Source organism: Vipera berus, assembly GCF_964194415.1.
Source record: "Vipera berus genome assembly, chromosome: 5".
NCBI lineage: Eukaryota > Metazoa > Chordata > Lepidosauria > Squamata > Viperidae > Vipera > Vipera berus.
The window spans coordinates 70,526,363-70,540,733 of NC_138207.1; the positions used below are offsets into that span (position 1 = coordinate 70,526,363).

Genomic DNA, 14,371 nt, shown 5'->3' on the forward strand with positions numbered 1-14,371 from the left:
AAATAATCTGCAGATCTTAATGGTCCAAGCAATTGAGTATTTGAATGCACATCCTATGAGTGAATAGGTTCTGCCCTTGCGTCTATAAAGAAAAAGAGATTCTGTTATCTGCCTTGATTATGAAATAATGTTGCACACAAATACCAAGACTTACATTTTTTACGTTTTGATACCTTTATCACTTGATTATCATCATACAAAAGGCAGAACCTACATGCAGCCCGACAAACATCCCATACGCTTTGCTTCCGTGCGGTTTTTGCTATTTCTGACCAGAGGCGGATTCTGTAGCAATGATTCAAAATAAAAAATAATTTTCTTTTAAGAGCACAATAAATATAAACATAGAACTCCTAAAAATAATGTGCTGATTTTTTCCCCTCAATCTGTTCACCATTAGGGGCCAAAGGAGGTATCCAGGTAATAAAGAGGACAAATATACGGTACTTCTGTAAGCATCTGTTCTGCCTTCATATTTTTCATTTGTATATATATGTGTGTCTTTGTGTATAGGAAAATTTACCACTCTCTTACATAGTTCCCTCATGTGAAGAAAGGAAGGAAGCTTAGAATTGTATAGCCAGACAATGATCTGAGCCACTGAGCAACTGTATCTGCCATAGGGAGGCACTGCAGGAATATTTTCTCTGCGTTCCCAGTTTGTACTACCCCGCTCCCGCCCTCCCCTAGTACGGCAAGAGGGGTCTATGACAACTCACCCTGGCCAACTTGTCATAGCCAACTCACTGTGGGACAACTCACCACAGCCAACCTGCCAACTCTTTGCAGGACAAGAGTTACAGTAATATCAAAGAAATAGTGGAATAGAATCATTAAAGAAAGGATGCCAAAGGAGAGACAGAATGAAATGTGAATGGCAAAAATTTAAATATTTTTTTTCTTTATTTTAAGTAATTAAATAGAATTGTTAACTTATCCTGCAGCAAGTTTTCCCACGGCAAGTTGGCTGCAGCAAGTTGGACGTGGCAAGTTGTCCCATTGTGTGGTAAGAGTTCTACAGGTGTTTATTCAAACCCACCAAACAGGTCCTCGGAAAGCACCCCTGATGCACAGGTCAGGATTCCAAGCTCAGTACAGCCAAGTGTCACTGGGCAACCGAGTCCAATGGGCACACGTGAAGTCCAGGAAAGCAGTCCAGGAGTCAAACAGACCAGGATTCAAGGCACAAGTACACAAGGCACGAAACATTGCTCCAGCAAAACTCAAGTCCTCGGGGGGGGGTGGGTTAAGTAGGTAATGCTAGTGCAGACCTTCATGAGAGGTGAGGTTGCCTCCTCATGAATAGTCTAGTTGACCGGCATTGTGCCTGCCTCCTCTCTGCTGTATGTGTCCTTGGATCAGGAGGAGGCCTGGACTCCTTCTCCTCATTACTAATGGACAGCAGCTGCTCTATTAGACGATCCTTGCCTGGATCGTCCTGCCCAACTTGCTGCAGCTGTGGCTTGCCTCCCTCAGCCTTAGCCTGCCCCTCATCTGATTGACCCACCTGAGGCTGCTTCATCCTCTGAGCCCCGATTTTGACCAATACTCAGCTCCATGCTTTCCTCTAAAGACTGAAACTCACCCTCCTCCTCTGAACTTGCACCTGGAGAGGGGTGGGGGTGGATCCATGACATAGCTGAATTCAGTCCATTGATCTTTCTTTTGTTAGATTCTCCCCATACAACAGATTTGATCCCATTTGTGTTCTCTTTCCAATACCTCTGCTCAGTATTCTGGGTCCCTTTACACAATTTATTTGCAATATTACATTAGATTGAAAAAAAATAAAAAAACAGGAATAATACTTATTAACACTCTAGTTAATTCAATCTGAGAGAAATTGTGGTCACCAGGGTGTAGTTTTATTAAGAGAAAATAGTTTTTCAGAAACAAAATAGCTTATTTTAAAATATTTGTCTACAACCGTAATTACCTTTCTTTTTCATTTTCGTGTCCTAGTCTCTTCAAATGTCCATCTGCTTTCTCTACATTTCTAGCATGGTGCTCTGCTTTTGCACAGAGATAGCTAATTTGATCTTTATGTTTACTTGGGGGAACTAAATAGGAAGGAAGAAAATTTAATATAGTTTGGATTAGTTTCATGGTATTGCTACAATTATTTCACAATAGTTAGTTGAGGTACTAGACAATGATCGGTATATAAAAGTTCTATAGAAACTATAGTATAGTACAGGTAGTCCTTAAAAATTGACTTATGACAATTTTTCACACTTAAAGCCATTACAACGTCTCCATGGTCATGTAATCAAAATTCAGATGCTTGGCAACTGACTCATATTTATGACAGTTGCAATGTCCTGGGGTCATGTGATCATCTTTTGCGACCTTCTGACAAACCAAGTCAATGGGAAAGCTAGGTTCACTTTACAAGTGTGTTACTAACTTAACAACTGCAGTGATTCACTTGATAACTACGGCAAGATAGGTTGCAATGGGGCAAAGCTCACTTAGCAACTGTCTCACTTAGCAACAGTAATTTTGGGCTCAATTGTGATTGTAAGTCAAGGACTAACTGTAGCTGCAATGTGCCAGGTGGTGTCCTGCTGCAAGCAGCCATCAGCAACCAGAAGAAGTGGGCCGGTGGCCACGCAGGCTCCTGCTGGACGGGTCTCCTGCTGCTGCTGCTGCCGCCGTGAGGTAAGGCAGGTGTTGGGGTGTGGGAAGACTGGCTGTGGGGGCTCTGAGGTAAGCAAGTACAGGGCACATGGGGCAGCTCCATCCTCCCACCCCCATGCTAGCTTGATTTTTAAGTGTGTGCCTCGCCCTACCTCATACAACCAGACAGTGAGAAGGAGTGGGTGGGGTCTTAACTAGGGCTTATTTTGGGGTTAGGGCTTATATTAGGCATACATGTAAAAATCAAGCTAGGGCTTATTTTCAGAATAGGTCTTCTTTTCGGAGAAACTCGGTATGTGCTTCATCTTTCCTTAAACAATTTGCACAAGGAAACTAAGGTGACAGAAACTGATTTTAACTATTTCCCTACTGTCATCTGCTATATTCTCTGAGCATAAGTCTTAAACTTTCTTGACTTTTAGACAGCACTTAAAACCTGGCTGTGTGCCCAGGGACGAGAACTGAGAAGTTAGTGAGGCCCAGGTGGTGTGTTGTAACAAAAATGCCATTTATTTTTTGTTTAGATTAGGGTTTGAGTTTTTACAGTTATTTATATTGCTTTAATTCTTCAATTTTGTACACTGTCCAGAGTTGTTTTTGCAAGAGTGCCAGCCATATAAATAAAATAAAATAAGTAAATCATAAACAATTCACAGGACAAGATGTTTTTGTAACTACAAAACATTGAAAAGTTGACATACGCACATATACACACAAGATTGATGTATTTCAGAACTCAAGCAATCCTCTGTTAAATGGTACAAATATTTAAAGTAGCATCTTTTCAAGTCTTCCCAATTTTTACCACCTTTCTTTTATTAAAGCTCATCTCTAATTTATATAGAAAGTTTGCAAAATGTTTTCTAAAAAGCTATGTATTTCTTATGGCTTCAGGGAACAAAATGTTTCTGCAGCATTGAACTACCATAAACAATTTAAGTGGAATATTTTGAAAATACTTTTTGCCCATAAGGATCTTAAATGAAGTCTCATATTAAGTTGATGACTGTGAAGGGAAAAAACCCTCATCCAAAGTTGATGTATTACCTTTGATGTTTGCTTTTAACTAAAACTGATCTGTTCGGTGGTAAAATAGCTCCACCCGAAGAGAAGACCAGAGGCAGGAAAATGGCTCCTGTTCTCATAATTATCATGTTGTGCAGTCCAACTTTAAATGTGAGAAGCTGTAACTGATTATTGAGGGAAGAGGAGGTCACTATTAATGGCGCTTTCTCAAAAATTAATTATCTGGCGTGGAAATTATTTAATTTTTCCAATTGCAATAAGGAATCATTGAAGCCAAACTGGTTAGTCAAAGGGGGATGAAATATCTTAATTTTGCCATTACCCAAAACCTTAAAATTACCTTTAGCCTCGTTTTCACTATCAAGAACAACCTGAAAAGCCTCCGGTGCTAATGCAAGGCCAGCATTCACCAACAGAGAGCGTTTTTTCCTTACACTATCATTTGCGGTTCCTTTTTTAGCCTGGAGAGAAAAAGGACTAATTATATTGGTAAAAATGCAAGAAAACATGATCAATGAAGAAGACACATTTGGGTTCAGGACTCCACCCCAATTAGCTATGTCCCCTCCAAGATATTTTCCCCCTTCATCTGTTTGTTTGTTTTTTCTTTCCAGACGACATGCTTTGATTTTTTTTTTTTTGCTGCAACCTATCACTGTTGGCTTCTGGAAAGCAACAAACCGAGGAAGCAACCATTTCTCTACCCAAGGCTTTTCTCTTTTTTCTCATATGGCATTTCTGTGGCAAACAAGAGGAAGAAAGGTGGCATTTATTGGTTCCCCAACAATATATGTGTGATAAGAAAACTGAGAAACTGTAGCCATTTTCATCTTTTGCTTTCATTGTGGGTTTTTCTTCTTCCGTTGTTTGGTATTTCAGATGAAAAAGGAGGGGGAAGAGGGAATACTTGAGCTGGTTTAGCTAGCCCAGAGGTAGGCAACCTTGGCTTTTTTATGACTGGTGGACTTCAACTCCCAGAATTCCTGAACAAGCATGGCTGGCTCAGGAATTTTGGGAGTTGAAGTCCACCAGTCAGAAAAGAGCCAAGGTTGCCTACCCCTGAGCTAGCCGTAACAATTGCAATTGTATAAACATCAAGGTCAATTCTACATAAAGTTTTGGCGGGCTGAAAAGTTGGGAGGAGACCCCGAGTTTTAGATTAATTGGTGAATGTGATTTATGACAGCCTTTCTGGGGTGGGAATTGCAACTTGTTACTTTGTAGCAGGGGGGAGGAAACTTTAGTCTTGGGTTCAACTATGTAAGTGCCGATACTTTGTTTCCTGAATAAAATGTTCTCTCAGGAAGAAATCTTTGCCTTGAAGTTCTTTTAATTGGTTTCATCATTCTATGGGAACCATGACATGCACTCCAACAGCTTAAAATGAAAGCTTTTCAAGACATGTGCAATCCTGCTTTTTCCAATTGTACTGATGCTCTAATAACACATCCTGCTCTAATATATCCAACAGTTACCTGTTCAATCATCAAACTTGCTTGGTCTTCTAGACGCTCCAATGACTTATACAGCATGGTGTTTAAGCTAAGCCGATGGAAAGCCATTTTGAGGTATTCATGGTACTGCCCATTGTTATCAAGGTTGATGGCCTTCTCTAGATGTTCCATTGCAGTCTCTACTCTGTCTGCTTTTTCTTCAATACGAGCAATTTCCATATGTACTTGACAACGCAATAAAATCAACATGCTAGGAAGTAACCATAACTGTTTTCAAGTACACAGATTAAGATAGTCTATAAAAACTTTCTCCTTATGCAATAGGTATCTATTACAATTAGTTTATTATCATTACACACAACAATGTGAAATCACAGCTGCCAGTTCATTAGCTGGTGTTGGCCTATATAGTAATTGCTTTTTAACCTATACTATAAATGTTATTTAAAGGTGAATTAGGCTAGTTTCAAACAGGCTAATTATAGGAAAGACGATCAGGCAATGCGACCCTTGCAGTTCAAAACATCCCTGAATGATACTAATTACTTGGATCATTTCAACTGGGATTTCATTGCTTTGGTTAATCTGATATATTATTTTTTGTCACCTACTTCAGTCACTCTGAACCTATTCTGAGAAAAGGATGGAGAAAGTGAGGCTCTGCTAGTTGTCCTAGACTTCTCAGTGGTTTTTAATACCACCAACCAATGAGTGATCTTTGGACAGTTGTCCTACCTGTTTGATTAAATCCAGAAAGGGGTGTTGGGGAACTCCTGATACCTATCCTGTGACCTGATAGTGTCTCACAGGTTTTCATCCTATCTATCATATATTTAGTATCTACATGAAACTGTTAGAGGAATGAGTTTTGGAGTGCATGCCAATGACACCAGGTCTACTTCTTATCATTCACCTCCAACAAAACAATTGTTACCCTTGAATATTGCTAATGGGCTAGACGAGGGAGAACAAGCTTAAATTAGACCCAGCCAAGATAAAGGATGCCTTTGGTGAATAAAAAGATTTAGAATATTAAACTTTGCAATAGTGAATACTGCACATCTTGTTCCTCATTTGATTCACTATTTGCCAGCTACAATCTGCCCTGAGCCAGCTGATTTGCCATTGGTTATTCCTCACCTTGGTTATATCCTGTCATCACTACTGCAATATTTTCTATGCGGGACTCCCCTTGAAAAGTGTCCACAAATGTGGCATGTAGGCTGTTAACCAGCATAAAGCACAGTTATCATATGGTGCCTTCATTAAAATATCTGCCAGCTGATGCCTCATTGATATTGTTATATCAGGTGCTCGCATTTAAACAGGTATTTAAGTATTTAAAGACCTAAGTGGCCTAGGACTTGTCTAAGGTAAGCCTCTCCTGTCTGGAAAGATGCAGAAAAGATCTTTCTGAAGAACCTTCTACAGACAGAGGACCTTCTTTCTGGCATGCCCCCCAGATGATAAAATGCCTTTCTTCAGGAACTGATCCTATCTTTCACTATTTGAAAAAAATAAAAATAAACACGCATCTCTTTCACCAGGTTTTTGATTTTTACATAATTTTAGTATCAACTATATGTTAATTTTAATTTACGGCATGTTTTTATATTCTGCTTTTTCAATGTTTGTTAACTGCCTTGAGTACTCAGATGCAGAAGAAAATGGAAATAAGTTTGGAGATACACAGGAGCCACTAAGAGAAAATAAATGACAACTCAGTCTTGGGAAAGGGGTGGAGTTGAGAAAAAGACTCAAGACAGAGCCACCTCGATTCCCTTTGGTATAAGAGGGGGCAGACAGGCACACAATTCTGTTACTATAACCTATAACAGTAATGTAAACATTCCTATGATTTTTTTCCCAAAATTTCCTGATATCAGGCTGACATCCTATAAATCAGTAAATCTATTAAGCTAATAGATATCATGCTATCTAAAACAAAAAGAAAGGTAGACCAAGACGAATTTACCTGTCAATCTTCTCTAGCACTTCAGCAATTGCTAACAGGGATTTTAGTATATGATGTTGCAAATTGTGTTGCAACAGTGGTAAGCAGATATTCCACTGAGTAGTACATACGGCCTGAATAATATTAGGATCTCTCAAGCGAATTGCACGGTTCAAAATTAAATCAAGTTTCTGTATAACTTTTAATTGAGCCTGTGAGAATAAAATACGGTTTGCAATTATTATGGAAGCAATACTTTAAAGAACCTAGTCTGGAAGCTCCCTCATAATTTATTATTATTTTTTAATCCCATTTATATCCCACCCTTCTCTGAAGACTCAGGGCGGCTTACAATTTAAAGCACAAATCAGTGTGCTTAGCAATAGCGTTCATTCTATGTATATGCCTGCTTATTAGGGCTTTCGCCCCCCCGCGGCATTATTACAAAGTCAGCTTATTGCCCCCAACAATCTGGCTCCTCATTTTACCTACCTGGGAAGGATGGAAGGCTGAGTCAACCTTGAGCCTGGTGGGATGCGAACCTGCACTAATTGCAGGCAGCTGGTGTTACTTAAGGAGGCATCAGCCCACTGCTCCACCAAGGCTCTTTGATTGGGATAGCATACTGATCTGTTAACACTATTCATTTTTTTCACTTTTCTAGTTTGTGCCTTTTTATTGGTAGCTACATCTGGAAACACAATTTATGATTTGCACAAGCAGCAGACTCCTGAATTAAGAGATCATTCTCGTGCTTTCTAACTTGATTCTCTTACTTTCAAAAGAGATAGTCATTGAATTTATAGATCTAAAGTGGAGGGTGTGTCTGCCTTTACAAAATAATATTAAGTAAGGAATCAACATACCTCGACAACACTTTTAGTATAAGTTTCAATTTTAGGCCCAAGTGTTTGGACTTCACAGTCACATTCCAAGCAATCTAATTCAATTTCTCTTCCTAGGTCCTATTAATATAAGCAAAATTTAATTAAAGATAAATAAAAAGGAACAATCTCTGTTGCTTTCAATTATTTATTTATAATGGTCAGGTTTTTTTGCTTATAGATGTTGCGGTGGCTCAGTGGGTTAGGACGCTGAGCTTGTTAATCAGAAGGTCGGCAGTTTGGCGGGTCGAATCCCGAGTGCTGCGTAACAGAGTGAGCGCCTGTTACTCGTCCCAGCTTCTGCCAGCCTAGCAGTTCTAAAGCACGTAAAAATGCAAGTAGAAAAATAGGGACCACTACAGTGGGAAGGTAACAGCGTTCTGTGAGCCTTTGGCATCTAGTCATGCCGGCCACATGACCATGGAGACGTCCTCGGACACACACTGGCTCTTCGGCTTTGAAACGGAGATGAGCACCGGCCCCTAGAGTTGAAAACGACTAGCACGCATGTGCGGGGGAACCTTTACCTTTACCTTTAATTTACATATAACATTTACCCAGCCTTCCTGGAGAATGAAAGTTCTAATCACCTTAGACATGAAAGCCAGCTAGGCCTCTTCAAGCCAGCCACTCTCTCTCTGCCCTAGGAGAAAGCAAGGGAAAGCCACTTCTGAACATGTTGCCCCCCCACCCCACCCCCAATGAATATACTTATCCAGGTAAAACTTTCCAGATATTTCACTACTTGAAATATTTCATGTATAATGTGACTATTACGGTTATAATAGTGAAGTGGTTCCAAAGTACCGGTGCAAACAACATTTATTAGAGAATGCATATCCTTTAAAACAGCGGTGCCTCAACTTTTTGGACACCAGAGACCGGTTCCATGGAGAGATTTTTCCATGGACCGGAGGGAACATGGTTTGGTGGGCTGCTAGCATCCTGTGGATGGGGCTTTGCTTGTTTGTGTGGCCCAGTGCCGGTCCACAGACCAGGAGTTGGGGATCCCTGCTTTAAAAGAGGACTGTGCAGGTGGTCATATGAAATCCTTTTTAAGCACTTGGGGGAAAATGGCGGTTTTAGTTATTTTAAGGCTCATCAAAAATATTCACATGCACTTGTAACACTTACCAAACCACTCTTTAAAATGATTTGAATATCCCAATAAAAATTTTAAAATCTTATTCAACCAGCTGAAAGTAGCACCCACAAGCGGACAAGCTGTAATATAACTTCCTATTATTATGGACATATATAACGTGATTTCTTTATGTTTTCAATCATACACTCATCTACATTCTATTTCTAATTATTGTTTTAAGAGAACAACAGTGCTTCTAGGGAAAAATGTGTTTCATGGACTTTGATCATTGTTTTAAAGAAGTAATTTGGGAATGATTTTTTTATTTGTTTCTTTTGTTTATACAGCACCTTTGCACCAAAAATACATTTACATACAAGTTTAAAAAGGTAATCTTTTGTAATAAGGATGCTTCATGACAATATAATTCAAGCTAGGATTTCTTAATACTCACATGAATTTTAAATTTCTTCAACTCTTTTAAACATAACATTGCAATATTTATACAATTTAACCTCAAAGAAAGTCGTGCTAGTTCCAGCAGCAAAGAAATTCTGCAAAAGTAAAAAAAAACAGAATCAGAGTAAAACTAGCAAGTAACAGTGACTTTTATGTAGTAAGGACTAATAATTACCTTGCTTACTCAGAATTAATTTCAACTGAGGTATGAACAAAAATATAGGAGAATGGTTGCAAGTTTAGTATCCCAATTGGCTTATTGTAAGATAGAAGTACAGGGAGCAGTAATATAAATAAAATCTGATAGATTTTTTAAAGATTCAGTTAGAAAGGTATATCATTTATCTACCCGTCTACTTCTCTCGCTAAATAGCAAAGGAAGGGAATCCTATCTTCTTCTTTTCCTACTATATTAGTTAAATAAATAGTTCTTGGTTTCAAGCTGGCAACTACAATCTTGTTATAAGTAACTGTTGAGCATCTCCCTCCACACAGAGAAGGATTAGCTGCCCTAATATGGGGCGCCACAGGGGAATAAAGCCTTATTCTTCCATCAGGCTTTCCCTAATATTTATGGCATGAAACAGCATTAGTATTTTCTCTATGGTGTTCATTATTTGAAAGAGGCAAATCTCGTTCAATCATGAACATATTTCAGAATGCTTGGAAGCCTGTGTTAGGAAAAAGAGTTAAATCAGAGCTATAACAAGGAGTCGATTTGTGTGATAAATAATACAGAGTATTATCATTTATTGCGTGGGGAAGTCATTTGGTATCGGGGGATAAATAGTTCACGCTGAGCACAGAAGAAGGTATTACTTTTACTTAGATTCTCATATGTGTTCGGCAGGGAAGAGAATATTCAACGCAGAATGGTCCTTGTGTGTGGCTGAATCAACAGTGATGGAGCCCTACTTGGATAATTGATTCTGTCCCATATGCTGGGCTACTTTGTCCATCATCCAGGGTTGCTGGCTCATCTGGGGTAGCCACTTAGTTTTGATATTGGAGTGAGGCACTGGACAGTTATTTTGACAATCAGTGAAGGAGCCAGGCAGCCAGTAGGCATTGGGTGAATCCTTAATGTCTATGTCAGTATTTCTCACCCTCAGCAACTTTAACACTTGTGGACTTTAACTCCCAGAATTCTCCAGCGGAGTTAAAGTCCACAAGTGTTAAAGTTGCTGAGGGTGAGAAACACTGACTAAGTCAGAGGTTTTCAAACTTGGCCCTTTTATGACTTGTGGACTTCAACTCCCAGAATTCCTCAGCCAGACCCCTGGACTAAGTAATGATTCTTTTCCTGCAGCAGCTGAAGTAGGAACAGGCAATCAAGCTGTCAGGCTCCTTTTATCAAGACTCAGCAGTAAAGACCTTTTGACTTTACATAATTAAACTCATTTCCTGGGCTAGATCCTTGGCAGAAGTCTCACAGACATCTAGATAAGAGTCTCTTATAGCAGAGAAATGAATCCGAATGAAACAGCTAATGCCCCGTTGCCAGCGTTAAAGGTGAAAGTGTATCAGTTATTCAAATTGTAGCTCCAGCAACTTCTCACGAATGAATGGACCTTTTGCACAGTTCTTGGTGTCCTCGAATTTGAAGGGTGGTTGAGTGTTTAAAAAACTGTATGAATCTTTGCCAGATAAGTTTAAAATTTTTTAAAAATTTGCACCGACTGCCCATCTTAAACAACTCTGGGGGGTTCACAACAGCAGTAAAACCAGGAAATATAAAACATAATCATAATTCGGTAAAACAAAATAAAAAAAATCCTGTACCGGGTAGGGGAAACACCCAACCATACAACAAAGCATAAATCTTGAATAAAAAATAAATAACACAGTTCCATGAATGCTCATCCACCTCAAATAAATCCTTTAGAACAGGGGTCCCCAACTCCTGGGTCATGGCCCACTACCAGGCTGTGGCCTATTCGGTATTGGGCTGCTTGACCTCCTGGCTGGAGTGCGCGCATGCAGCTCAACTTGCGCAGGCTAGTGGGCAGTCACATGCATGCAAGTCGGCCCGCCGCTTGCACAAGTTGGGCTGTGTGCAGGCGTGACAGCCTGCCGCTTGCGCAAGGGCTGTGTGCATGGGCATGCCAGCCTACCAGTTGCACGGCCCAGTTCTCCTCTTCCCCTACCCCCCCTGCTGGGCCACCAAGCCACAAAGGTTGGGGACCACTGCTTTAGAACATCAAAAATAAATACCAAAAATACACACATCCTGTTCTGTACCAGCCTGCTACCGGCCCTGCAGAAAAGGCAGGGACAACCCCTTTACAAACGGCAAGCGGCTGGAATAAAGCCTGCCAAATTTATTAACATAAAACAGACACCAACCATGAAACAGGAGCTATGAAACAGGAACTATCCAAGCGGTTGCCTTCAGCAAACCAGCCCTCCCACACATTCCCCTTAAATACAGCTCAGGGCGTGGCCTCTCTCTGCCTCCTTCTGAGGTGCCCCATTGCCTTCCTCTGTTTACTCCTGATTGACTGCCTCCTGCGTCGGGCGTCCTTGAACAGGGCCAGCTGTGGGTCATCTTCATCCACGCTGTCAGGCTCACACAGCTGGGTCTCCACCAGGTGGGAGGGGCCTGGCTGAGGGCTCTGCGGAGCCTCAAAGCCATCATCAGCAAGCTCTTCAACACCCCCCTCCTCCTCCTCTGAGTCGTCCGACCCAACTGCCGAACCCACAGGCTGACCCTGAATCACAACACATCCAAAACTATGTAAGCAATACATACATAAACATGCAAAATACACATTTTACATTTAAAAAGGCAAAAAAAAAAAACCCCGGAAGTCACTACAACAGACTAGAAGAAAGAAGAAAAAAATAGAACAAGTATACCAACAAAAAAGAAAATTTCTTCATTGCTATTAGGAAGTTTGATATATTATTTGAACACTAACAGATGGGGGGAAAAAACACAGTTTGGCCAAATAACTCATTATCACCTGACTCATTCACCAAACATTAAAATAAATGCTGGTTTAAGATTATATCTGAACAAAGTAAATATATCAATTTTATTTTTTAGATCTGGATACAATAAATACTGATACTTTTTAAAAGTTTCCAGAATGTTGCTAAATATGAAACTCACCTTTCATTACGTTTTACTTGTTTTTTAGATCCTTTCAAAATTTCAAATATGTTATTCAATTCTGTAGCAGCATCTTCTGGAATCTGATTTTTATCTAATTGCCTGCAATTATTTTATAAGTAGAAGATTAATAATATTTGGCAAATTTTCTATCTATCTCTATGTATCCATCTCCATCCATCCATCCATCTTAGGGACTTCTAGGCCAAATAAAGTACATCTTGTAAAATCATCTGGAGTGGGTCTGCATAGGTTCTTGCTCCCACAAGAAATGAGATGGGTTTAGGTCAGAAGATAGGCCTCCCCAGTAACAGTCCCAACAATGGAATGCGTCTATCATTCTGAAGATACATAATGATTCTGATTCTTTGCAAGGAAAGAAAGTGGGCATTTTATTCTTTTTATTATTATTGTATTATCAATGATTTATGTATCTATGGAGGTTGCTTATGTTGAGATATTGCTCAGTCATTAGATTTATTTTTATTTTATTTTTTTATTTTTATTTTAATTCTATTTATATCCCGCCCTTCTCCGAAGACTCAGGGCGGCTTACAAGCTTAGCAGTAGCCTTCATTCTATGTATATGCCTGCTTATTAGGGTTTTCATACACACCCCAAGCGGCATTATTACAAAGTCAGCTTAATTGCCCCCAACAATCTGGGTCCTCATTTTACCTACCTCGGAAGGATGGAAGGCTGAGTCAACCTTGAGCCTGGTGGGATGCGAACCTGCACTAATTGCAGGCAGCTGGTGTTACTTAAGGAGGCATTAGCCCACTGCTCCACCAAGGCTCTTTAAATAGTCAACTGTACTTTAAGCAAGAAGACTGCTTTTTATAAAACATTACAAATGCAGTTTAGGATATAAAAGGGGTAAAAAAAATAGAGGGGAAAAATGGAAACTATGCTGCCTTGAGTTACTGAACTTAAAACAGGATGTAATTCTAACAGATCAATAAATTCAATTGGTGCATTTTCTTTTACTTATGATTTCCACGATACTGGTCTATCTTTACATGTACAAAGAAGTACATGCGTAAAAGCTGATACTTACCCTTTGATTGTTTGAATTTTATATATGATATTCAAATTAAGACAGCTTTCAAGTTTGTCTTCTATATCTAAAACATCCACTAGTTTGTTACGCACCTGTAAACAATTACAATAACTATATCATCAGATTATAGAAAGAAGAAAAGCATCAGAATTTCCAACATTGAAATTCAATGTAGATTCCTGGTATTTTCATTATAGGCTCTATATGATAACTGTGTACAGCGGAAGATTTCTCCATTTTTAAAATCAGATTTGACTTTTCGTTATGGTCATTCTTAAAGTACAAAACAATTAGATTTCAACCTAACACAAAGATCTTCCTAAGGGTAAAATGGTTCCTTGAGTGAAACTATGTAGCTCATCAAACTATACACGATTACCAAGTACTTTGCTCAATTAAACTATCTTTGCTCAATTAAACTATAACACACACTTTTCCTTTCTTTTTAATCTTTTTATTTTATTCAAAAAAAGTTTAAATACAAAACACCAAAAGCATTTCCCCAAGATGTCTGCTGTAGGAACTTTCCTGCTGAGGATCTGCCAATTTTATTGCCAAAGCTGGTTCTTTGGCAGTGCTGCTCCTTGGATCTGAATGGGAGCACTTAGAAATGACCCAAGACAGCTTTTGGATGGCTGTGGACCCACCTGGGAAGGGGAGTCTTGAAGATTCCAGTTCTCTTTGGGAGCAGGTAG

General features: G+C 39.5%; 1 protein-coding gene across 1 annotated transcript in view; it reads right to left on the reverse strand.

Moving 5' to 3' along the window:
- The window catches only part of CFAP46 (cilia and flagella associated protein 46), a 98,547-nt gene that overhangs the window by 75,357 nt on the left and 8,819 nt on the right, over nucleotides 1-14,371 (reverse strand). Inside the window, exons 7-15 of the mRNA XM_081328586.1 lie at nucleotides 13,674-13,768; nucleotides 12,617-12,718; nucleotides 9,497-9,596; nucleotides 7,941-8,039; nucleotides 7,096-7,286; nucleotides 5,142-5,370; nucleotides 4,007-4,127; nucleotides 1,937-2,060; nucleotides 155-285 (exon numbers count right to left, since the gene is read on the reverse strand). Of these exons, the coding sequence (XP_081184712.1) occupies nucleotides 155-285; nucleotides 1,937-2,060; nucleotides 4,007-4,127; nucleotides 5,142-5,370; nucleotides 7,096-7,286; nucleotides 7,941-8,039; nucleotides 9,497-9,596; nucleotides 12,617-12,718; nucleotides 13,674-13,768 (1,192 nt within the window). The remainder of the gene's footprint in view (nucleotides 1-154; nucleotides 286-1,936; nucleotides 2,061-4,006; nucleotides 4,128-5,141; nucleotides 5,371-7,095; nucleotides 7,287-7,940; nucleotides 8,040-9,496; nucleotides 9,597-12,616; nucleotides 12,719-13,673; nucleotides 13,769-14,371) is intronic.